At 36.6% G+C, this 27,147-nt stretch overlaps 1 protein-coding gene across 2 annotated transcripts; it reads right to left on the reverse strand.

Moving 5' to 3' along the window:
• Positions 1–4,306: 4,306 nt before the first annotated feature.
• Positions 4,307–27,145, reverse strand: loxl2b (lysyl oxidase-like 2b). 2 transcript variants are annotated; one of them, XM_043239198.1, is made up of 14 exons: positions 27,037–27,145; positions 24,873–25,239; positions 24,081–24,256; positions 16,887–17,098; positions 14,560–14,776; positions 13,329–13,509; positions 12,308–12,465; positions 12,042–12,209; positions 9,711–9,876; positions 8,678–8,918; positions 6,728–6,843; positions 6,468–6,604; positions 6,224–6,335; positions 4,307–5,623 (listed from the first exon to the last, which is right to left on the reverse strand). In XM_043239198.1, the coding sequence occupies exons 2-14, from the start codon at positions 25,210–25,212 to the stop codon at positions 5,553–5,555; spliced, it is 2,295 nt and encodes a 764-aa protein (XP_043095133.1). In that variant the 5' UTR covers positions 25,213–25,239; positions 27,037–27,145; the 3' UTR covers positions 4,307–5,552. The 2 variants fall into 2 exon arrangements, with proteins under 2 accessions (XP_043095133.1, XP_043095132.1); XM_043239197.1 differs by having other exon boundaries at positions 13,329–13,512.
• Positions 27,146–27,147: the final 2 nt, after the last annotated feature.

Here is a 27,147-nt window from a genome sequence, read left to right on the forward strand (position 1 = left end):
CTTCAAATATAAACCAATTTACACTGTATGAACTAATATACAACAATGTCACGGTTTACAGAAAACATCTGGCCGCTGAATGCTGCGAATGACCAATCAGAATTAGGTATTCTAGACAGCAGTGTAATAAAAGACACAACAAGTAAAAGATCTGGATCTAAATTATGCCTCAACATCCTCCCTGTCCCATAAATATGGCCTTTCATTACCTCTGTCAGGGCTTATTTGTCCTCTGTGCATCACCTTCTCCAGGACCAGACAGAACTCTAACAAGCATCGTTTGGGGTGGCCATTTACATGCCTTGCTGCTTAATGGCTGGTTTTATAGCTCAGCCTGTATTAATTCTCTGTAATGGAGGCAGCATATCATCACAGACTGACCAGTGTGACCCACAGCCTTGATTTATGCTAGGATGATACAACCATATAGCACTGTAAAACCTACTTCTGAGTGATCATTAAGATCTGTCCTCATTGTACCTTTTTTATAGATGTGTGCTTAGAGCTTCAGAAAAAGATTGAGATGCACAATGAATCAAGAATATAATGATATGCCTAATATGAGGGTAGTTTTTACGTTTGAATTACTAATTCATGAGCTGTGCTAAAGTCACCCCGTAAATGTGGTATTTGCATATAATCTGTCGTATTACAAATCAAAATGAGCAAAAAAAAGGGAAAACTTCACATTAAAATATTTTGTAAAAAAGACCATTAAAACAACATGGCAAAAATGTGGACTCTTTTTCCTTGCATGTTATATTAATCTATATTACATTCTCTTATGCGACAGAAGGGACTAGACAAAAAGCCTAAAAAATGATCTTTTCTGAACGTTTTAAATGTCTTAATTTCATCAGTTATATGATCTGTACAGAAAAATAAAGACGTGTATTTTTACCACTTTGCCAAAACCTAAATCTAATATTTGAATTTGATGACGATGAAGATCTAGCATGTTATTACCTTCTCCAAACAAAGTCTGACATTGTGTAACAAGCTGCTTTATATTCTTACGCTGTTATTTCAAGTTGATTTTTAAAATGGCCTGCTGTTTATTTTTCTCTCAATTTGTCTGTCATTGCTTGAGGCAAACACTCCACCGAGACGTTTAGTTACTGTCTAGGATTAGGCGGAATGGTTGCTCTATCAGTTCATATATGTCAAGCATCTTTACGAAATCACTCATCCAAGCAGAGTAACAATAAAGTCTGCATGATAAAACATCTTGTCTTATTTAGTTGAGACATAATTAATCATATCAAGTCTATCTGCCATGTTATGCAACGCTACACCAGCCTTACCCTGTGCCTAATCAATGTGGTAGACCACTGTTTATCTATGTTACATAACGTCATTTATGCAGATAAAATCATTATCTATCATTGTCTTTTCATTTAGGCCAATTATGTTTTATGTAACAATAATCTACCATTAATTATACATCTGTTCAGTGAGGACAAAGGACAAAACTGATTATCCATTTCGATGATGGGTTGTCTTTTTCTGTCGTATTTTATGGTGCGCCGTGAGGCTACTTAATATCCCTAGTGTGTCCAATCAATCTAATTTAATTATAAATTATCGCACCTAAGAGCTTATTCATCAGAAAAATAATAAAATTGACTGATGCTATATTGTCAAGAGTTTTATTCATTTAGCCTCAATTTCATTCTATATAATATTATCTCTGTATATCGGTCCACAATTTCCAACAGAGAAGAAAAGGACAAATGTCGAGTGAGCACACTAAGAGATGTTCAGAGACTGATGATCGCATCGAGAGCTTTTCAAACTTGTTAAATCACTAGACGGAAACGTAACTTTGAGTTTAAAAAAGCCTGGCTACTAACACTGCACAAATTCCACATTTCTGCACGCTCCATATTTTCTTTCTCCCTACACACCAAAGCCTCCAGCTAACACTTCATCAAAACAAATATCGATTCTCAATCTGTCTGGCCATCATCTATCCTGCGCAAAGTTGGCATGCAGATTGTGGATTTAATTTGACTCGCTCTTTTCTCCGTGTGGAATTTGATTGTTTAAGCTGGTGTTCTTCTTTCTTCAACTGTTAATCATCGCCTCATTGACGGCGAACACGAAATTCTAATCCTCACACTGCATGCAGCAACAATTCCAATTTTTATGCGGGATTTAAAATGAAAACAAGCATAGTGACATTAGATATGATTCCACTTGTGTGCAAAAAAAAGAAATCTATGCAACAATTATGTAGATGAGAATCTCAACTGAAATTAGTATGGAGATTGGTTTGGTTATTTAAATATTTTTGTTTTACTAAAATTTTTTGGAATATGTTAAATGCTTTGCGGCACAGAAATATCTTTTTGTGAGGTCTGAAAAACAAACCAGATCACTAGTTCTGTAATTGCAATTTGGAAGAAAGACGAAAAAAGTTAGGAAAGAAAGGTTCGAGTGTTTCTGCATCCATTAACAGCAAGCTGTTTACACACTTTAAGGCATTTAAGCCAAATTAGCAAGCTAGCATCTACCTTTATCAGTGATTAAAAAGAAACATTTTGCCATTTCCAGGTTATTTACCATATACGTATATATATGAAGTTTACTTACAGGACAGTCTACATAAAAAAAGCTGCTTCTCTAGAACCATATGCTACATGTGCTTCTTTTATAATAATAATAATAATAATAATAAAAAGACACTAAGATATTTCTGGGCAAGGATAATTGGCATAAAATTTCAGATTCTAACACTGTGGGAATTTTAGATGATTTGGCTGAATTGAAGCCTTGGAGAGGCAAACATTAAATCACGTCAAAAGATTTCTAGATTCCAAAACATGAAACTTACTGGAAAGAAAGTTTTGGTGGTCTAGTGAGATTAAACTTAAGCTCCTTGGCTTGAAAGTAAAGTTCTTTGTTTGGTGCAAACCAGATACAGTGTAGAAGCATCTTGGTGTGTGGTTCAGCAGGAGAAGCTGAAAAGCTTGCTACTGTCAAAGCAACACAGATCGACTATGTAATGCAATTTCTTGGCACAGGGTTTTAGTAGACAGTGGGACATATTTTTTTTACAAATAATTTTGAACAATTTGCATATGTATGTGCCTAGATAAAAATCTCTTCCTCCAGATTTCCAACCGGTGCATACGCATTTGTTCTTATTCTAGAATCCTGGATGAAAAGAGCATGCCTGAAGATAACTTGCATTGAACCAAAAGAGGGCTAGAAGTATTATAACTTGTTCATGCCATCCCTGAAATGAAGTATTCTGTTTCCATTCCATTTGGTTGTGTTCTCACAGTTACTGTGTGCATGAATGTGAAGCCTAACATTTATTCTAATTATTCTATAAACAGACAACAAACAGTACCACATTAAAACAACAGACTGTGTTACTGGTTCCAGAGAAAGTGCATGTAAGGTTGAGAGTGAAGGTCTGTAGCCAGGCTCCATTGTCCTGGAAATCTGATTCAGTAATTAATATACTTACCTCATTCGCTGTTGTTTGTGAACATTTAAGCCACTTGTTTTCATGTTTGTGTGGGTGGTCTTTGCACACTTAACGCTTGAGGTTAAACCAATAACAACGACCATTCTCGCTGTCACTTTAAAAAGACCTCCAACATATAATAGGAAAATCGAGGAAAATTATCTGTCATCGAAAGGAAATGGCTCTGTTCCCATAACCCCTACAGCAATAAATATGAGGAACATTAATCTCAAAACTAGCCGTCGTTACAAGAATTTTAATACGTTAAAGCTAACAGAAATGAAATATGCTCAGATTCAGCGACACCGGTGTATAAGTTTACCCTATGATGTATACGTTTTTTGTTTGTTTCGTAAAAACATATTTAATTAATCAGCTGAAGAGCACAGGCCTGTTAAGTAAACTACTGAATGCTTTAACAAGCAAAGTACAAACGGACATTAACGGACACATAAGCTGCTCTTTTATGGAATTAAACATGTTTTTGGTTGCAAGGAGTTTTGTTGACCTGAATTAAATACTACTGTAATGCATAATGGGTGTATATTTCATTCTAATTATGTGAAATAGTATGGAGTTAATATGCCGCAATTGTGTAAAGCTACACTGCTGTCTTGATGCATGCTGTATGCCACACAAAAACAATACTGAAGTTTCCAAAATTCCACTTTAAAATTCTGTTAGAGCACCATTTAGTGGATGAAATAAATATGGCATCTACTACGTTAGCCATATTGCAATACACCACTAGAAGGTGCAATATAAAATATCTAATATTTAATCTCCAATTCATTTACCCAAATTGTAAGAATACCATTTTTTTCTTTGCCAAATAATGCAAGTTTATTACGCTACATCGCATACATCCACGATTTTTACATCCATTCAAGTAAGCATAATAAAAAATTAGCTGATATGGTCCCTCAAAAAACAGAGGATAACACTGTTAGCACCATTGACAGACAACAAATGAAAAGACATTCCACATTGAAAAACAAAGAAACTATGAAATAGCATCTGAAATCCCTGTCTTAAAATAAGTTATTTAATGCTTGCAAATATTATGAATATTCTTGTATGAATTGTTGGAAAGGATCAGACTGCTTGTGATGTTTCCAGTCAGATTCAATAGAGTTAGCATAAATAATTCATAATTGTTTGTCCACTGTCAGTCAATTCAAAATAACAACAAGACCAGGGTGGGGGGAAAAAACAAAACAAAACTAATATTAGAGTTTGCATGGGTTCCTCACCTGCTTCTAGGATGCCAGTGTTTATGAACAGCTGATCTGAACTGGAAGTTTACTGGCAATATTCAAAGTTTTCTTACACTGCAATTCTGAAAATACTTTTAAAATTGGACACTGATAGAAAATATCGTAAGGCTCATTATATCTCTCTAATGCATCAGGTGTTTCCACTACTAACCTATAAAAGGTACTTAAATAATAACCAATAATATCCATAAGCAGAAGTCATCAGCTTAGTTTTCGAAATGTCAAAGTATATAGCTAAAATGCATGACACTAAAAAAGGAAACAGTCTCTCTTCAGGCCTTTATTTTTCTGTAGATCTGTAATATTCTTTTAAACGACTCAAGTGAGGAGTCCTCTCACCTTATCAAAAAGACCTAAACCACAAGTCCTGTCAATTTAAAAAAAAAAAAAAAAGTGCACCAGAGTTCCTTTCATGTCTGAAGTGAGCTCACTTGAGAGTTAATCCACAGTTTCATCTTCAACACCAGCAGCAAACAGAGAAAGAATGAGGTTTTAGAATTGCTACGGGCTCAGCGGTGAGAGGGAATTTCAGTCTGTAAACCTCAGCCAAAGAGCTGTTTTCAGAGTCAGTTCCTGTCTCAAGTCTGAGTTCTCAATTTAAAAAAAAAGTGATGTTCAGTCCTGTAATACAGTAGAGGACTGTGCTGGCTATGTGGTGACGCTGAGCATAGTTGAAAGAGTACCATGGAATCACTGCTGAGAGATGAAAGGTCCTCTAGAGAGGTGTAGTGGTTCAGGGCTCTTGATGATCTCACTGGTTGGGCCGCGGTTTCTGGAAGTTCTTCAGCTCCGCTTTTTTACCTGTGGGTCACCTGGTTGTTAATCAGGCCAGGAAAGGTGTCTTCTGTCTCTGCACTAAAGGAGCCCCCTAAAAGAGACACAGAATCACAGTGAAGCTCAATATACAGCTTTCCCAGGGTGTACTATACAACCAGTTATTTTAATTGAAACATATTTGAAGGTGTTGGCATGATATTTAACGTTTCTGAACAAAATCTCCAAGAATGTGTTTATTTGATCAAAAATAATTGTGAAATATTACTACAATTAATACATTTTTAAATGTAATTTATTCATCTGATGTCAAAAGCTGAATTCATAATATGATTCTTCTTATTATGAATGTATTATAATTTTTGATTTTTTGAACTAACTTTTCTGGAATTAGTATAGGTGTTGCAGACATTTTGATCGGTTTAATGCATACTTGCCGATTTAAAATATTATAAGTCCCAAATATTTAAACGGTAATGCATATTGTACATTTACATAAAAAAGATCAAATAAAATATTTAAAATAAGGTAAACAAGTTTGGTAGGTTAAACATTACAGGAAATATTCATAGTTAAGATATGTAAACTAGCCTTGTCCAAAATATCTGAATCATTTTTGAAGCAGCTGCATGTGAAAAAAAGGTAGTTTTCATAAGACGATGTGAAGGGACATAAGTCATAAATGCTTGTTTACCTATATGGCAATTATACATCCATATGCGATGACCATCATATCGACATCTGCATTTCACAATGTTATTGGTGTAATCTGACTCAGCAACCTCATAAGTGGGGTTAATTATGATCTGTCAGAAAGAGTGAATACAGTCAGTAAATACAATTAATCACAATATCCATTTCCAAGAACCAGGGTAATATGATTCAAAAGAATTTCTTTGGTACTAAAATTACTACTATTTTGGAAATGTCATTATAACCTGGAATATGTAGTCTCCTGGTTTAACGTCTGTAATGTCCACCCACTGGCAGTCAATATCATGCCTGTATGTATCCCAGCAGCCCACCGTGATCCCCTGCTCACCAAAGTTTGCACACTCGTACTGCTTTTCAATTCCTAACAAAGTTAACAATACAAAGGTCATATCATCACAGTGCTGTAAATGTAATACCAAATTCAATGCCAAAAATACACAGTTAAAGTGAGGTGAACTACAAAAACAGCCACATTCCTTCATACCTTCATCACATTCTGAGTCCTCCAGACAAAAGCTTGCTTTGTGTCCCTCTGCCACCTTGGTGCCATTGTTGCTAAGTAGGTCATAGTGGGTGAATACTTCCATGCTATGATAGTGTCTGTAAATTTAAAAAGAAAAAACTACAAGTAAAAATATATTCTACCATTCTAAGGTATGCAATTTGTACATTAAAATTGTGAATACAATACTCTGTAAATGTTTCAAAATGTTATTAATTCATCATTTTCAACACCCTTAAACAGTTACTCCAACAATGAAATTAGTTTTCATTAATCACTTACCCTTCATTAATCACAAAAAAAAGCTTTGTTTGTCTTTGGAACCCAATTTAAGATATATTGGATCAAAAGGATGCAATGGAAAGATATGTCTTGTGAACAAATCAAAGTGTAAATACATGAACAACACGTGCACTTTATTGCCAAAAGTATTCCCTCACCTGCCTTGACTGGTATTTCTAATCCATAGGGTTCAATATGATGTCGGGCTATAACAGCTTCTACTCTTCTGGGAAGACTGTCCACAAGGTTTAGGAATGTGTTTATGGGAATTTTTGGCCATTCTTTTAGAAGCGTGTTTGTGAGGCCACACCCTGGTGTTGGACGAGAAGGCTCAGTCTCTGCTCTAATTCATCCCAAAGGTGTTCCATCGTGTTGAGGTCAAGTTCATCCACACCGGACTTTATGGACCTTGCTTTGTGCGCTGCTGCGGAGTCATGTTGGAAGAGGAAGTGGCCAGCTCCAAACTGTTCCCACAAAGTTAGGAGCATGTAATTGTCCAAAATGTTTTGGTATACCGAATCATTCAGAGTTCCTTTCACTGGAAATTATGGGCCAAGCCCAGCTCCTGAAAAATAACCATGCCATAATCCCCCTCAAACTCCACACTTGGCACAACTGCGGTCAGACAAGTATCGTTCTCCTGGCAACCGCTAAACCCAGGCTCGTCCATCAGATTGCCAGATGAAGAAGCGTGATTCGTCACTCCAGAGTCCAGTGGCGACATGCTTTACACCACTGCATCCAACGCTTTGCATTACACTTGGTGATGTATGGCTTGGATGCAGCTGCTCGGCCAATGAAACCCATTCCATGAAGCTCTCTGCACACTGTTCTGGAGCTAACATGAAGGCCACATGAAGTTTGGAGATCTATAGCGATTGACGAACTCTTCGCACAATGCACCTCAGCATCCACTGACTCAGCTACGTCAGTTTATGTGACCTTCCACTTCTTTCCTAAATGCTACATTCTTATAATACAGCTGACAATGGAACATGTAGGAGCAAGGAAATTTTACAACTGGATGTGGTGACATTCTATCACACGCCGGAATTCACTGAGCTCCTAAGAGCAACCTATTCTTTCACAAATGTTTGTAAAAAAAAAAAAAAAAAACAGTCTGCATGCCTAGGTGCTTGATTTTATACACCTGTGGCCATGGAAGTGATTGGAACACCTGATTCTGATTATTTGGCATATTTTAAAACTTTTGGCAATATAGTGTATCTTTACATTGCGTCTAACACAGAACTGCATATGTTATGTGTGTCCACCAAATGCTGTTCAAAATGCTGCTACGGTGACGTTAAATGCCGAATCATTAAATAATGTGGCTATTTTTGTTTTCTTTCCATACAAAGAAATATTCTCAAAGCTTCATAATATTACAGTTGAACCGGTGATGGCAGATGGAGCATTCAGATGACATATTTCATACTTTTCCGCACCTTGACAGACGAAATTGTTTGGCAGTCAAAGGAACAGTCACAAGCCTCACAGTTTTCATCCAAAATAAATTCAATTGTGTTCTGAGGACGAACAAAGCTTTTACGGGTAAGTGATTAATAACAAAATTAAAAATTCTGGGGAGGAGTGACCCTTTAAGAAACCATATTAATATGATTTCCCTTATCAATAATCAGACCTCACCTGTGGCAGTCATGCCAAACCCAGGTCTCTCTGGAGGCTTTGGGTCTGAAGTCAGACTGGCCATTGTTGTGGATCTGAGAGGAGAACCGGAGGAGTCGGCGATAGGAGTTGGCTGGAGTGGAACTGGAAGTGGATCCCAGGCAGTTCTCCTCATAGGCGCACTGTAACATGAACATAGGACGATCCTCTAAGTATGTAGTCTGTTCCACCACCTGGGGGTTGAGCACTAGATCTGGAGCAGCTGCAGGGAACATAAAAAAACAACAGATGTTGAACGTTGTTTTTTTTTTTGAAAATACTGGTTTGTGCATGTTTCATTATTGTTTTTAAGACATTCCATTTCTGAAACGATTCAATTGAGATATGTTCAATAAAAAATATGCAGTTAGTTAATGAAATGTATACAATGCATACAACAACACAATATACATATTTAAAAACATTTTAAAAAGCATTCAAAGATTTTTTATTCTTACTTCAACAGCATATAAAAGATTTAAAACCTAGCCTATGACACCAAATGTTGCGTCTTCAATTTTGCAAAGTATTCCTGTACCCCTAATTCAGCTTGCACAAACACTGAAAAGGTATATGTTTTTTGAACACAATCCTGTCTATAGTGTGTTAGTGTTAATACAATTAAAACACATAAAAGGGTTGTATGTTAAAGTGACCAGTAGAGGTCAGTGTTTCTCCAGAAATAAATAAGCTGTAGTCCCAAAAATCCTGTAGTAGAATCACTCTAAGTAAAGATATAAAAATGTAAATACATGAGTAACTAGATTTCAGTATCTGAATAGTCAAGTCAAGTCATCTTTATTTAAATAGTGCTTTTAACAAATTGTCTCAAAGCTACTTTACAGTATCAAATAGCAAAAGAGTGTGTCAATTATGTAATATGACAAGATTAAACATTCAATTTTCAGTATTGAATTCACTGATGTCATCGTCCAGCTCAGTTCCGTTTAAATAGTATCTGTGCAGTCAAGTTGACGATATCACTGGAAATTACATTTGATGATAATAATCTTACTCTCAGAGCAGGACACTCCAGCAGCAAAGCGTCCTCCACCTCTAGGGCAGCTGAAATATTCTCCATGGTGCAGACAGTGAGAGAGAGACATCTCTGTCCCTGCACACCTCACCCCACTCATTACCACTGAATCTGCATTCACTGCACCGGGCCAGTTCCATGTCTCCTATATAAACACATAATTACACCTCAGTACAAATCATTCATCCAATCCACAGGGGAAATTAAAGGAAGTGCAGATATACTGAATGTAAAGACAGCATTTATCATTTCGCAGATTGCTACATTATTAAAGATGTGCTCAGTAACTTTGACTCATTTATAAACGTATGCTTAAAACATTAAACATTTTTTAATGACACTTTTCCATAACATTAATGTATTTAATCAGAAAGCACATCTGAAAATATCAATTCACGAGTAGTTTCATATGACCCTGTGTGATACCTGGACTGAGCAGATGTGTATGATATATGTATATATATATATATATATATATATATATATATATATATATATATATATATATATATATATATATATATATATATTAATTAATTAATTTATTTATTTTTTTAACTGACTGAAAAAATAAAACTAAAATATAAATATCATATGAAGACCTTCAACTAAAGCTAAAAAAATAAATAAAGTTGCCTTGGCAGCAAACTGAAAGATACTAAAACTGCAATAAAAAATATATTAAAGGCATATTCATAAATTACGCTGATTGTGAATATCAATATCCAGTGCTTTTGAGTGAAACTATATTTACGTAGCTAGGTGTCGTTATAAGACCGGCAAACAGAAAAATATGCATACACTAAATGTACCCTTACTAAGGAACAGATGTTAAAAACCAAAACTGAAGTAAAAAGTCAACAGAGAAAGAGAAATCGCTAAACGAAATATAACCACAAGATGGCGCCACTGCACGTAACCCTATTAAAACCTAAGGGGCTTCTTTGTCCTAATGGAGAAAAGTCCTCAGCAGTCAACACCTTAGACCAATCTTAGCAAATCAGTGGACTAGTTAAAACGTTAAATAGCATGCATAAATATATCCAGGGTGACAAAATATTCTCTTTGGTATTATATTTTACAGGAAGTTAATTGCACTATCCGTTTCCTATCAAGCTGTTTAATTTTTTAAAAGAAACACAAACACAGTCTATATCGTTTAACTATTTCCAGTCATGAATCACTCAACGCCAGTAACGGTAAGATCTTCACAAGCAAACCTCTCTTCTTTTTCCAACCCTGCGGCAGTCAACGGTTTCGTTCTTGCTTATCATCTATTTAAGATCCATTTGATGAAGAGATATAATTTCCTCTTGGAAGAGAGAGCCTCTAACTCTCTTAAATGCTTCCCAGGTGTAACTGTTTATCTTTAATGCTGTCAAACCAGAAGGGAGAAATGGTTTCTCTTGGCAACCGTAAACACAGACATCTATAACTGTCAGACAGCGTGTATTTAAGAAGGTTAATCTGAGGAAAGCAGACATGTCTTAAACAGCAGGTTCTTCTACTAATTACCGTTGTTCTCTATCAGAACCATCATTCTCACAAGCCGAGCTGTGCATAACGGATCAAAGCAACAAGAAAACACATCGTACTCTAACAGAACTGGGATTCATTTCAGACTTCAGAGATACAACTACATACGTTTCCTTGCAGTAACTCATTCGTCCCAGGCTGTACAAAGAAAGAATTTCATCTTGGACGCAGTGCAAGTCAGTAGAGGGAGTTCACTGCTAGGAGAAACACTAAAAAAACAGTTTCTTTATGGACATATTTGACAAACAGAATCGGGGGACATTCTTTAAAAGGTACACCAGTCGGCTCTGTTTATCAAATCCCATCTGTGAATTGACAGATGCGATGTCATTAGACTAGACAAGTGCCTGAGGAACGGAACGCTGCGAGTTCTTATTTACAACCAGCAGGAACGAAAGGAATCACGCTGTCACAAGACGATCAATAAAGGCCCGAGACATTCCTGAACTGATATGATCTGCTTTTGATAAACCTGCTTAAGTACAGATCTCTCAGGTTTTTGCTTATTCAGAAATCACAGTAGGGCGTCACTGAAAAACCTTCAGCCCACACAGAGCTTTGATTTCACTAACAGCAGTCTTCCACCGTCCCTGTTTATAAAAAAAAGAGCTGAAGTAGAGTTGGAATACCGTGAAGGGCCAACATCCAATTGACTAAGATCAAGGGATGATCTGGTAAGAGGGATAGACATGCCTTCCAGTAACCCAGGGTTAAACACAGTGTGATAATCCCACGATGTGAGACGTAAATGTCCATTTCTGAGAGTGAGCATACCTGGAAAGCATGGCTCGCGAAGCCCAGGCCCAGCTGTCTGCAGACCACCATGGCCTCCATAGTACCCCAGCCCTCACCACATACAGTCCCCCACACCAGAGAACCGTTGCGCTCCATTAAAACCTCCACGCGGCCTTCAAAGGGGTTACGACCGCCACTCAAACGCAGCTGCAATAATGAAGAGCACAGTGGCCACATTATGCTATGACAGTTAAAATGCATTATAATATTCAGTCATTAAAAGCAACCACAGACGCAGTTCTTACCCTCTGTTGGAAGCCCATGGCAGGAACATTGCACCTGACGCCTGCGTCTTCCTCATGACTGCAGCCTTCAGAATCTTTGTCCATGTTGAAGGGGCACTCAGTGACCGACTTCTCAAAGCCAGAACATGTGACTTCATTCATATGTACAGGGCCCATTCCTGGAAAATACATATTTATTTATGGAGACACATCCATGAGCGCAGTCATGAACACGTATTTAGTTCCTGTAACTCAAACTAAAGCATGTTTATGACAAGAGTAAAAAAAAAAAAAAATGAAACCACACAGTTTGTCAGAACCAAAAACCTTCTGAAAACTTGAAAAGTACTGAAAAGTTTGCGTGAGGAAAATAGTACACTTATAAATAAATACGGCAATATGATAATATCTTTATGGAATCATAAAATCATTTTTTACAAGAGATCACTGTACTATGAAAACATACTTTTACATTTTAGAGCTCAAAATGACTCAAAAAATTAAAAGTTTTACACGTAATGCTTGTTTCATATGCAGAAATGTTACCCAATCCTATGAAGTAGTTCACAAACCCTTTAAAGTCTGGCTTTTTAAATTGCTTCCATTAATATTATACTAAAGCTTAAAAAAGAAAGATTATCTGTAATATCAAAACTACATCACACATATATAAATAATTTTTTGAGACTATTTTAACTTTAATATTGTATTGATACAGCTTTATTTTTGCAATGTTTTATTTATTTATTGCTAAAATGCCACTTTAAAAGATAAACATTTTTTAGCTTAATTAATTTTTTCCTCCCGCAGCTTGTGGTCCCCTGGAGATCTCAGACCCCTCAGAGTCATAAATAGAGGTGTGTCTGTATTAAACACACTAATGGAAATAACTTTCATTATAACAAGCAATGTATCAAATTCAGTCCTACATTTCTCTAGAGAAGTGCTATGAATACTTAAAAAGGGCCCAAGCAACTGCACAGAAGTCAGGGAGCTTGTATCGTTCCGTCTAGAACCTTCTCAACAAATCAACTATATGCACCTTGTCCAAGTTGACCTCCAGAAAGCGCCTCTTTGGCACTCCCAAATCCAAGCTCACGGCACACCACAGTAGCTGCTACGAGATTCCAGTTGTCATCACAGATCGTGCCCCATTCTCCATTTTTCAACACCTCCACACGCCCCTCTCCAACTACAGCACCGCCTCTGAGACGCACCAGGGGCTGCTGTGACAAAAGAGGAGGAAAATGATTCCTCTTAGCAGAAGAGCTGAAATTCTTTGGTTATAACTAACAAAAAGACATTCATGTTTGAAATGTTTTCCAGAAATACAGGCCAACTCTTATGGCAGATGTGAATGGCAAACCTCAAGAAATCACAAACCTATATAAAAAATTACAAAAGTTGATAAATCCACTTCTGTCCTGTAAAACAGTTGTGCTTTTTAATATTTTTATGACCATAGTCCATTGTTTTCAGGATTATTTGATCTAAATCCATCTTCTTCAGAACACAAGTTAAGATATTTTTAATGAAATAGCTTTGCACAATTACTGTTAAAGCACTGATGGCACATGGACTATTTTACCAATCTTCTTACTATGTCTCTAGGTCTGGGAACATTTCAGAAAGCTCTCAGATTTCACCAAAAATATCTTCATTTGTATTCTGAAGATGAACGTCTTACAGATTTGGAACAACATGAGGATAAGTAATTAATGACAGAAATGTTTTCTTTTTGGGCGAACTATGCCTTTAAGCATAAAATGGATGTACATATTCTGCATGAACACACAACAGACACTTAAACAGTGTTGATCTGCATCACGCTAATGAACCCACTGACCTCGCTGAATGGTATGTAATGGGCATGCTTCCACATGGACTACTTAAACATACAATTTGGAAAGAGTGATGTCATTTTCGGCTAAAATGTCTGTCATCACAGCGCTTAAGAGATTCAAAAATATCCTCTCCTTCGCTCTCTAACATTAGTATTCATATAATCACAGTTTGCGGCATCTTAAAATACTGTACTCGATAACTACCACTTTCGCCATATAAACATCTTTAAATAAGAAATGACTCGTTTTAAAGTAACCCCTTAGTCTAGATCAAGATTAACTATCAACGCGTTGATAAATTGTGCTGAGCTCCGCTCCACACTTAATAGTCTCCTTAAAGGTGAGAGTCAGAAGTTCAGCATAAAGCAATACCTCATGTGGACATGTGGCTTCTTGTATTTTTGGAAGAAATGCATAATCTGGCCTCACCTCCTGTCTGAAGGCCTTCCTGTATCCTGCCATGGGAGTCGGGGCGAAAGCTCTGCCAGGGACGCAGCTGACTACCACAGGAGTGCCCTGCGCACACGTGCTATTGGCTTTAATGGCGAGCGTGTGGCCCAGCTTACAGCTAGACAAATGAGCTTCATTTCCGGTGCAGTTTATGGAGTAATCCCAGTATGTTGGCTTTCTCCGGCGGGCAAACATCCTATAAAAAAAAAGGCAAAGGGAATTGAAGAATATAAATGAACAAACATAACTCCCACAAAATCCACGGACAGGCCCAAGTGGAAGATATTATAGTCATAATATCACTAGTAAATGATTCATCACAGCACTGAAGATTTGAAACGTGTCGAACTGTAAAAAGATGAAGCGCTTCTGAAGTGACGTCATATATTCCTGCAGGAAAAATGGTGCTCATCCTACAAACAGAATATTTAACAAGCTTCACGCGGACTGCCGTGATTATCACGATTTCTCTGTTATAAGTACACTGGCCATCGTTTACAAACAATACGCAATCCACATTTGTTTTTTGTTTAGACGCGGAGGGAGAGAACGTCTAGCACTGGAAATGCTCCAAAGTCTGTTTCAGATCCCTACTGCAACCACCACTGGGAAAACAAATGTGGACACAAACACACACACACACACACAGGCTTCGGCGGACACAAAAGAAATGCTAGATGTAGCATTTAACTCAAAGATTTTATCTAAAAAAAGTTTTGTTACGAAAGCCTGAACATATAACCAGGCGGTTGATTTATATTGTTTGCGAGAACAGCTGTAGGGAAAGCTGTTATACTTCCACGCAGGGTGCTTTATCATCTGAGAACATCGTCTGTTCATCTTGTTCTAGCCAGGGAAAGAGCCGTATTATTTACAGGAGCCATTCATGCACGGACCTCTGAAAGGATGGTCCAAGTTTTCTTATGAAAACACAGTTTAAAGCCACAGGGCAGACAGAGGTAGTTGAAAAGAAGCCCTTTTTGGCTGCACGCTGAAAAAACTACAGCCTTTGGCTACGTGTCCCCCCTTCCCCCAACATCAAGCACCGATTTAAAAAAACAGACAGCGCCTGCACATTTCATAAGGCACACCATGTGCGGGGAATCACGTAGCTTAGCCGAACAGCCTGAGATCATACAAGCAACTATAAAGCTTTAATTTGCAATGTGCCTATGCGATTTCTCATATAGCAGATTAATTACTAACTAGGCATTTTAGTGCTGATTTCCACATAGTTATGAAAGTGCTCATGGAGATTTATGCAACTCTTGAGTCATACATTACGAACACAGTATGGAATGCAATAGCTTAGCAGAAAGTATAAGTTCGAGTTGTCCTCTGCCGATTTTCTAACAGGAGTAATGCAGAGATTCATCTGCATGGAAAGGACTCGGTAGAAACATCCTTCATTGTGTGATTCAGATATGGTTAATTTGACTAGACTTACTTGAGAAGCAACTAGTGGTTTCTCTGACCAGTGCTGTTGGACAAGCAGGATGTCTATTTTTGTTATTTCCAAAGAAGGGTATTTTCTTTAACGACAGCTAACAGATTAAGATTTATGTCTTTCGAAGAAAAAAGAAAACTGCTTTTTATGTTAGCATATCATATGGCTTGGAATTAATCAAGATATATTAAAATTTTATTTAATAAATGAAAATGTTTTTTGGAAAAAAATTGTAAATGCTAAACAAAAAGATACTTTGTCTTTATGCCTTTATGTCAAATGCATTATAAAGGGTTGTTACAGGGTATAATGCATTACTATCATTATATGTAATGCATAAAGGCGTTAAGTTTTCCGTATTGTCCAAAAAAGAAATATAATTTAACATTTAAAAAAGGCAAAATTATAGCTACATTTAGAAACACTACATTTAGAAATAAAAGTTTGAAAATGCACATTTGGACATTGTCTCAAACAACATAATAAGATATATCCTGCTTTTTAGACAGTATTTTTGTATGATTATCCTTGAATTCATTAAAGCCTGTACATGTTTTCATATATTTTACAAAATTTGTATGTTTCAAATATCAGCTTACATAGCCCCTGCAGTACCTTTAAGGACCCCCGGGGAACCCTGGATATATAAACGTGCACCGTGTTTCCATTTTGATGTTGTGGGAGCTGATTGGAGTACAATATTTCTTACCAGTAAGGAAGTACCACCATGCAAAATATTACAAGTCTATATTTCTCAGAGGTAACCAAAGTTACTTTTGCTTTTACTTAGAAAAAATCAATATTCTAAAGGAATATTTGCACAAAAGACATATCAACTGAAGAGAAACTGAGAACTCACTTGTACACACGAGTATTGTATTTCTTGTCTCCAGGAAAGCCGAACATGCCACAGATAACCCTGCTGTTCATATGAGTCCACTCATCATCACAAATCTGCTTCCACTTGCCTCCATCTTTCACCTCCACATAGCCCTCTGTCACTGGGATGCGCTTACGATATGACGACAGAATTGGCCGTATACGAACATCCTCCACCTGAATGTTTAGACTCTAAGGGGCAAAAGACAACAAGTATTGTTAGTGCAAAACTTCAGTCGATTTATGATATACTATGATTCTTGCAATAAAAAAATCTGGGTGACAAACTTCAGGATAGATCAACATATTAGACATATATAACAAGGTTCCCTCTAAATAGCGTAAATGTTCAATTTGTTCTAAGTCAGCATTATTCAATATACCCATGTTGTGAAACTTTTAACTGGACACTTTAACCGCACTGCTACTATAAAACTAAACCAGTTTTACAGTTCTTCACTTCATTATAAACATCCAATCAGCAGGACTTGTTGACCTTATCCACCTGTGAAAAAAAAACTTCCAGCCGTGTTTACCCTTAAGCCAACTACAATTCACATCTGTAGCCAGACTGTAAAAATGCACTTAATGGGTTCTGACGTATATAGTAGATGGATAAAAAGGCAAAGAAGAGGTTACTGCTTTCAAGCTCACATCAAATAATCCCAGACACCTTGATAATCAGGTAAAGGTGTGTGCTTGAAATTCCTTCCCCCAAATTTACTGGAGAATCTGTAAAACTGAAGCACGTTGAGAACATCTTAAGCAACGTTGAATATCGGACGGTGCTTCATCATATGACAGATTTATATAACAGCATCCAAATGCAGTTCATCCCATGTATTTATTTATCATGAACTATATGTACTAACACCAAATTCTTCTAGGAAGTCTACATGAACTGTAAACATGTCAGAAAGAACAAAGCTAAATCATTTCTGTAGACTATAAGACTACACGAAGAGGTTTAGCAGTAGATTCCTATGCAATGAGAACATGTGGATTTAGTTGAGAAAGACTGTAAGAGATACTGAGCTCAGCAAATATAGTGGCCTAAACATTCCACTGCCCTCTGTACCTTATGATGTAGAACAAGAATCTTCAACAGAGGAGGTTAGTTATAAATGCTTTGACCTAATACTTGTCAATTATGTTTATATTTGTGAAAATTACCATTTATATATTTGGGGTCTGCAAGATTTTTTTTATTTTTAAGATATATTTATTCAGCAAAGATCCATTAAATTCACAAAATAAAAAAATTCTATTTCAAATAAATTCTGTTCTTTGCTTTCTATTCATCAAAGAATCCTGAAAAAAACTGTTACAACAAATATATTAAGCAGCACAACAATTGCAAGCACCAAATCAGCATATGAGAATGATTTCTGAAGGACCAACAGAAGGACTGTTGAGTTCAGCCTTTTACCATCGCAGGAATAAATTACATTAAAATATAATGTAAATAAATGGCAAATTTTACTGTATTTGTGATTAAATAAATGTAGCGTTGGAAAGCACAAGAGACTTGCTAACATAGTTGCTAACAACTATGGCAAAAAAATAAATAAATAAAAATGAGCTGAAACTTGAGTCTACAGTTGTCTTATTTTTTCTCACACAATTGTAATTAAAAAAAAATTACTTTGCAATGACTAGGGCTCCTTGGCCTGAAAAATGTTATAAAAAGTATAGGAGAATATGAAGTGGTCACCATTGGGAGACTCTTTTCTTTGAACCCTCCAAAACCTCATGTTTTTAATAGAGGGGGTCAAGCAATTAATGCAAGCTGAAGTCAGGGATTTCGAACTAGGGATGAGAATGAGGTAGTGGATAAACATGTGGCAGAGTAAAAGTGTATCCTTACTGTACCACACTGAAAATGCAAGCAGTGTAATTATGTGGGTTTATTCCAACATGAATACACTTTGGATAGAGTTCTAGAATGACAAACGTTCATTCATATGACCTAAAGACTATTATGCGTTTTAAAATGACATGGGGCAAAACAAAACAGACAACTGAACAACCAAACACTCAAAAACATGAAATAGCATTTATTTAAATGAAGAGAAAGGCATGTTTTTTTTGTGAATGGAATGGTCAGTCTCTGTCTCTGTCCAAGCGGTTACAGCTGCACATCGAACAGATTTAATGAAGAACTCTGCATTTCCAAAATCTAAATTGGACTCTTTGGTCAGCGAGACATCAAAATATAGAAGTGGTTTCTTTGACTTGCCGCAAAACCAAGTAAACTTTTCATAAACAGTTTTTGTTATCTAAGCTACTGTGATGCAACAAAGCGTTCCCATTAAAGACCGACAAAAAGAATACAGGAAAACACCAACTAAATGGCATATAATGGCAACAAAAACTACCCTAACACAGCATTATGAATTTTTAAACATGTTGCATAACACACTGTTTGATGGATAATAAAAAGTGATGTTCCATGTGCTTTAAAAAAACTTTGTAGTTTTTTCCTTTTTTCTGAGACTTTGTGACTTGATCAGCGAGTTCAAAGACCAGTGCACATATCTGAGCTTCACGGGGTTTTAATTAACTCTTTTCTAAACAGGCAGTGTGGAAGGTTTCAAAACAGGTTGGGAGAAAAAACACCTGATGCGTGATTTATTAGCACAAAAAAGGAAGAAAAAGATTTCCTAAACACGTGTGGCTGGCTTCCATGGTAACTGGAAGAGGAGGGGATTTTGCAGCTAGGAAAGAAAAATACAGCAGCTGGGATATCGATTTGTGAGGGCCTGTCCTTCTGTGGATGTAAGTAAGAGTCTCAGGAGGCCAGTCTGTCTTTCAAAAAGAAAAAAGAGAACCCTCCTACTGCTCGTACAGGAGAAGGAGTCAGAGGCGCAAGTGGTGAACTGACAGGCATTCTTCCACTGGCCGGTAGACAGATTGTGAAAAGGAAAATGTCACACAGCCCACATTGTTTTCCCTTTAAACAAGAAGAGCTAGAGAGCATGTTCTCCGCATCTAAATAGAATACAAATAACAAAAGTTTCATTCAAAAAAGCTACTTCAAACCTAAAAAGACTTGCTATGATTTCATTTTACATCTTTAACCACTAAAGAAGAACATTTTAATGAATTTCTGAAAAACCCATAAAAGGAATACAAATGTTAGATATTATTCTCAGAAGCTAAATGGATAAAAAGCATTGTTGCAACAAAAAAGCACAAAAGAATCCAACATAACATTAATCTTTCTGTAAACTGTCTTAGAAACTTTTCTGTTGTTAAAAGATGGCTATTGTTTTTTTCAACTCTTTGCAAAGACATGTTAAAAAATGCCTCCTCTGCAGATGGATCCCATTTCCCATTAGCAGTTTCCCTTCCCCTACTTATAACAGAACAGTGCGTTAACAAAAAGCTTTTACATATACTTGTCTGTTACTGAGCTTTTCAAAACAGGCTAGATCGACAGCAGTTAACAAACAACACTGGGACTTTGTTGGACAACTGCTCTGGCCTGTCTTGTTAGACAGACTGAGAGCCAAAGCACAAGCGATGATTATCTGTTTCCTGAAATAGCTAGATTAGAGTAGCATGGTCCATTCCACTGATCTGGTGCCCACGTTTAATTGGCTTTTTTATTCTTTTACTAACTGCAACTCTGTAAGCAGTTTATTCTGACCTAACAGTCTCCTACAAGAACTCTGTGGAAAAAACAACATTGAAAAATGGTGTCGGTTTTCAAGGAAAACTTTTACATCCACAGAAATCTCAGAATCCTCAGGAATGTAAAAAATGTGTTTTTCCACTTGGATCAAAAGCAAAATGTACTTAAAAAAACCACAAGCAATAGTCACATTCTATACTGAATGTGAGATGACAAAGTATTGAATGCCTTGAGAATGAAAAAACAACTGTACCACTGTAAATAACACTGCTAGTCACATAGCTGTGGCTTGATTTTCAATTTCAGACATTACACATGGTACTTAAGAGATAAACATCCTGTTTAGTAGGAAGTGTCATTGAAGGTAGGGGAGGCATATAAATAGACGATGAAAATTGATTTAAAGAAACAGAGAAAGCAACTGTTTATGATAGCAGTGAAACTGCTAACTGAGCAAATAACAGATCATCGAAATGTAGTGTAGTTTAAGGACTATTATTTTTTTTTTTTTTAAATATGACACACATAGATCATCTATGGCATGCTGTTCATCACTTCATTTTAACCAAGCATTTTATCCTCTACCCAAAGTTAAGGAATGACATTTGACCTTTGACAGAAATGTATAGGGAACATATTGCATTGCATTTACATTACATACATGCTCATAGACATATCTGTTAAGTATAGGTTGGAAAAAAGGGGAGATTCATGGAACCAGTAGAGTAAGAATAATTGTACATGCTGGGCCAGACTCCACAGATGAGGAACATATTAGTCACTAGAAAAATAATGTCTGAGTGTTTCCAAGCTGATCAGCCGCATCTGTCTAAGATTAAGTGGTGGTGACCATTCTTATCTTCAACTGTTGTAAAAGTTTTAACAGAACTTAATGATTTCTAACATGCATTTCTTACCTTAAAAATACTAGAATTTTATGTTGTATCACTGTGAATGTTATACGATCCTCTAAAGCTGAAAGAAACACAGTCATCAACAAATAAATAATGCAACGTCCCCTGGATGCTGTAAAACCTCATAAAGGCAAAAACTCCCTGTGATTGTAATCAAGGTATTGCATAACGTGTGTCTGCGTGCGGTACAGGCTTCCATCTGCTTCTGCGTGTCCTGCTCTTACATGATAATGGTGGACATTGATTCTGATTTATACGGGGCTTGGACTGCCTGGATTTATCAGAATTTTAAAAATGGATACATTTAGTTTTCATGTACAGAGTTAAATAAATGGAGTAAAGGGTGTCAACACAATGTCTGGCTAACAACATGAAACTCTAGATGGCATAGTCCAATATGTCTAACTCAGAGCTAGTTCTTGCTGTTTAAAATTCAACTCCTTGTCTAGAACTTGTTCAAAAAACCCATCCATCTATCCCAGCTCTACCTTCATAGATCTGCTATGGGGTCATTTGTGTATGCTATGGGGGTTATTTCAGCAGCATTGTAGAAGATCTATTCCACCAAGACTAAACACATTAACATTGTCAATCACCATGCATAACCACCCAAGAGTGGTTAAGACTAAAATATGTTTCTTTCCAAACAGGGAGAACATCTTGTTTATTCACAATGAAATTAGGTTGTAGAAAAATATTCACAGATTTGACCAGTCAATCCTCTTAGTCTTGCAGTAAGCAGGTCATGTAATGCCGTGATTTACAGGATGTTCACAGGGTCACTGGATACTTGAGGCGCATATATATTTGCAGCTTTTTTGGATGGGTACATTGTACCTTTGATCAGGTTTTGGGTCTAAAACAACATGACAAGATAATTTGATCAATGCATCTGATAAAGTGGATCAGTGCATTATGGACATACTGTAAAAATATTACGCTCTTTATGACAACAGTTATTCCATACCACTTCCTGGAAAGATTTAGTGTTCACGTACTCCCCCCAAGACTTGTCTGCCTTTTCTTTTGAAGTCTCAACTTCTGACTCTCCTCCACCATTTCTCCACCACACTTACACATTACATCATTTTTCCCATTTTAACCCGATGAAGGCCACAGTGGGCTGCCTATGAACATTCCCAGATGACTTGAATACAGCTGGCATTATGGTAAACCTCCCTGTGATTTAACTGCCTTAATGTGGAGCCCGTGCAGGCTATCAGTAGATGGAAAAGCTGACTCTGGCTTTCTCTCCAGGTTTCTCAGCTGGAGACCAAATAGAAGCTGATCTAAGATGTCTAGACTTCCCCCTAGCCCCCGCTTGACTCATATATTCCTGAATAATACTTTGAAATGAAATTCAGACGCAAAAAGTATTTTTTTAAAAACTGCATGAATGCATGCATTATTTTCAGATATTTTCTTTCTGCAAATTAGAGTGGTGTATAAATGCTCAGATGGGCATTCATTAAGGCTTTGACTAAGAATTACAATCAAACTTTCTGAAAACGCATTTGTCACGTCTTCTAGAGTCTGTGGCTGGAATTACAATTCTCTTTGTTTACAAAAGTGACTATTATTAAATATTTCTCTGCATGCTTAATGCATTCTTTCAAGATGACACTGCCGGCTCTGAACAGCTTGTGCATGGAAAGAGACAGAGGAAGGGGACAAATACTGTTATTACTCTAACTGGACACAGAAATTATTTTAAATAAAGCCAAGTAGCATAAATCTGGATAGCACAAAAAATGTGCCAAAAAGGCGTTTGAACATTCCATTGTCTCATGCCTAGCAACCAAACTACTTAGCTTTGGGTGAGAAAATAAATGGAAAAATATGCATTGAGCAACTGGAAAAGTGATCAAAGGAAAAAAAAACAACAATAGTTTCAGAGGCGTCCCACACCTAGTATCCTCTGCCTGGAAAACAATTTCTTGGGAGCCTGCAGCAAAAACCTACACCTGGGCCCAGATAGAAATGCTTCACTTACCAATGAGACCCAATTATGAATTATGATCTAAATCAAATACCCACATTATTAACACATTTGTTGTTGTTATATTTCATTACATTATTATTCTTAGGCCTATAGGCTCTGCATCGATTCAGTCCTCCATGTATTCTTTAGCTCACAGAAACAAATTAATTTAAACCTTCAGGAATGAACACTGCAATGTTAAACTACACATTTTTCTGAATTTTACAGAACATTAAAGGCTGCATTGAACCAATAAAAAATGCAGTTCAGCTGCAAAAGAATGGAAAAAAAAGAAAAAGGAAAGAATTTTCACAAAATGGATATATAATACATTTCTCATTAGTTAGTTATGTTGACAAAGTAATACATTTAAAAAGTTTGTACAGATTGTCCTAACCTCACAAGTGATATTTTTGCATTAAAACAAGTGAAATTCAACAAAAGGCCTTGGATTTTTTGTAGGTACAAAATTCACTATTAATTTTGGACCTACAATAATCGTGAAACATAATTGTAAAAATATTTGTATCTTTTGAAAGTTGTATTCAAAATCCATTTGCCTTAAAAAATTAAATGGGAGTGATGACTCTGAATAGTTTTAGACAATAACAGAAGAAACACATCTGTATTGAATTCACTTACATTGATGTTGTTGGTAAGAGTGTTAACGAACTTGAATCCTGGGATTCTCTTGTCGCTGCAAACCACCCCGACATCCTCAGTATGCTTACAATCAGAGACGCCTATGCCATTAGACTCACACTGGGCCAAGCTCTTTTCGTTCCCTGTGCAGTGGACGTTGTCAAACCAGATTCGGCCTACAAACACAGGAAATCAGTGTATATAAATTCTCATTGACTTTCACAGTTCTGCTAATTCTTTCAGCTAAAATATGCATGCAGATTTTATGACTTAAGAGATACGTTTTAAGAGGTACATTTAAAATTTATTTGTCAGAACACTGGTTCATTTAAAACTATTTAATGAAATCAAAAAGGCGTCCATGGACACAAAAATGAAATTTTGCTAAAATGTACTCCAAAATGTACATGATTTTGTTTCTTCATTGGAACAAATTTTAAGAAATTCAGTATTATCCCACCAATGGATCCTAAATAGTTAAATAAGATTGCAAATTGCAGCTAAATAATACTACAAACATCTGACAGAAAGTAATTCATATGACTCTGAATTATTGTGATGCTTTTATGAGCTATTTGTTCTCTTGTTCTGATTGGCACCGATTGATTTTTTTTGGTGAGCAAGACATGAAAGCAAGATTTTTTTTCTTGAAGGAACTAACCTATCCACATCTTACACGGTTTGGGGGTGAGTACATTCTGGTGAAGTAGCCTATTTCTTTAACTGCAAAATTGCATTTTAATTGGAAAAATCCACCCGTTTGACATTATATCATCCTGAACACTAGCTTACCTTCTCCCTTTCCATATTTAGATGATGGAGACCAGGAGACTGCTTCAGAATAACCCAGTTCTCTGCATACAACTTGGGCTGCATGTATGGTGAAATCATCATCACACACAGTCCCCCATTCCCCTTCATAGAACACCTCAACACGGCCTTCATTGTGCTTGCGTTTCTCTCCCGCCAGACGTAGCTGTATCCTGGGTATATCTTTAGGAAGCTCAGGAGCAGTATAAAGTTCCTGTGCAGGGTCTTGGTAGCCAGGGAAGTAACCCAAGTGCTCATACTGTGCGTCACTCAATCTGCATATGCACAATAGTACAAATGACACAGACCAGAGGGCCAGCATAATGACAGAGGCTCAGGTTTTTATGGCCTGCAAGAAATAAAGAAAGAAAATAAAAAGTGAAAGTTAAACTATGGAAGTAGTTTCTATTGTTATTATTTAAAAGGCTAACAGACCATAATTAATGCGTTTTAAAATTTCCAGCCTGTTATTTATCTGTACATTTCTAATCAAATGCACTTTTATCAAAGTCATGATCTCAAAGGAGAATAGCATGGGAATTCTCATTCATCACCAAATCAGCCCACATCAAAGAGTGAAATAGATCCAGAGGGCAGAGAGACTTGTTTAGTCCACATTGTGACATGCTATTCATCTACATTAGCCATGACCTAAGCAGAAAAATATAAAATTCCCTTTGAATACCAAGGAAAATGATCGTGTTCTTATCAGAAAATACAGTTTAATTAAGCATAAAAGTTTGACAGATGACTCTTTGATTGGAATATTAGATATTCTCTTTTAGTGCTGATGGAAGAATGGTAAGCATGAGTAGATAGGTTTGGTTTCCTGAATGGGGGGGAAAGGGGAGTGGAGTATAAAATTAAAATGGAAAAAATAGGATTTAGAACTCTGCACTAGTTTTACATTGTAAAACAAATAAAATTAAATTAAATTAATTAAATAATGACATTTTGAAGTCTTTTGTACATAAGGTCATATTTATATAACATGGCTCATCAGGTTTTTGCACAAACACGTACAATGCTGTGTTTCCGATTTAGTTACCTCTAATCTTAATACTGATCATTTAATTTGACAATAAATATTCATAAATTATTACAATTATTAAAAAGCTATACATGCTAGGGTTCTCAAATATCTGATCCCCAGTGTGCAGAAAAAATTATTAATAGAATGAATCCTCGAGACGTTTTGGTCCGACAGTACCCACTGGCATGTAAGCGTCTGTCTTTAAAGCCAAATAAATAAATAAAAAAACATGCTTCAAAGGCTTCCCTTAAGATTACCACTCCAAAAGGCACTTCTACAAAAATCGCTTTTTAAGACTTCCGCTCACTTTCTCAAACAAGCGCAAAAGGTTATTGCCTAAAATACATCAAAACAGTAAAGCCTGTAACATGTGTAAACTAAGCTACACAAGCTGAAATCAATCTTTCAGAATCTTTTTAAGGTCTACTGTCCAAATGCATGTGGCAAACGGACATTGACCCGAGACGTTCCAGTGAATTAGCCAAAATTTCCATCTTCTTCGGCAGCCTGTGCAGACGTTCTTTTAAAAATGTACTTTGTCTAAAATGATTGTACTTAAAGCCCGTCACACAGACTTGTTCAGGACAAGACCTATTGCTCTGAGCCATCTACAGCTTTGGAACCCCCTGACATTCCTGTCCTAAATACCTGGTATTTGTCTGTTAGTATTTTGCGCTTCCAGACGGACCACCGTGAACAGGATTCTGGATAGGGTTCCCGTGTCAAGGGGTCACAGCTTTGTGTAATACTACCTATACACAATAACCCATAGATCCAAAAACAAAGGCACAGAGTGCAGAATGTAATATCCCTTAAAGAATAAGGTGAAAAGGGTGTTACAAAAACAACAGGATGTGCTTTTAGTGTAAAAACACATCTTAAATCACATAAACCATCTCTTTAGCTCGCATCCTATCCCACTGACTCAAGCATGACGTCATACGTAACCATTAGAAGAACTGTTTTTTTTTTCTATTTTCTGTCTTACAAGGAATCGCCATGTAAGTCATTTTTAAAGCGAACTCTTCGGCACAACTCTTTCTTTGAAATAAGCAAACATGCGTTTTTACAACCTAGCTTCATAAAGCAAAGCAGAGGCAGTTGTTAGCTTACTTTCGCTGCGGGTGCAAGTTTCACAGTGGAATAGTCCTCCGAATGTGACTCTCTGCTTCTCTCAGCTGTTGCACATCCCCTAAACTTTCACTGGTTGATCTCCTACAATTT

Source organism: Puntigrus tetrazona, chromosome 5 (assembly GCF_018831695.1).
Source record: "Puntigrus tetrazona isolate hp1 chromosome 5, ASM1883169v1, whole genome shotgun sequence".
NCBI lineage: Eukaryota > Metazoa > Chordata > Actinopteri > Cypriniformes > Cyprinidae > Puntigrus > Puntigrus tetrazona.

Excerpts from the sequence above, each read along its gene's own strand:
- loxl2b (XM_043239197.1), bottom strand. The coding sequence starts at position 25,212 with ATGCTGGCCCTCTGGTCTGTGTCATTTGTACTATTGTGCATATGCAGA. Across the intron at positions 17,099-24,080 it reads CTCTTACCAACAACATCAAT|AGTCTAAACATTCAGGTGGA; the intron begins GTAAGTGAATTC and ends TTTGCCCCTTAG. Across the intron at positions 6,605-6,727 it reads GGACTCAGAATGTGATGAAG|GAATTGAAAAGCAGTACGAG; the intron begins GTATGAAGGAAT and ends TAACTTTGTTAG.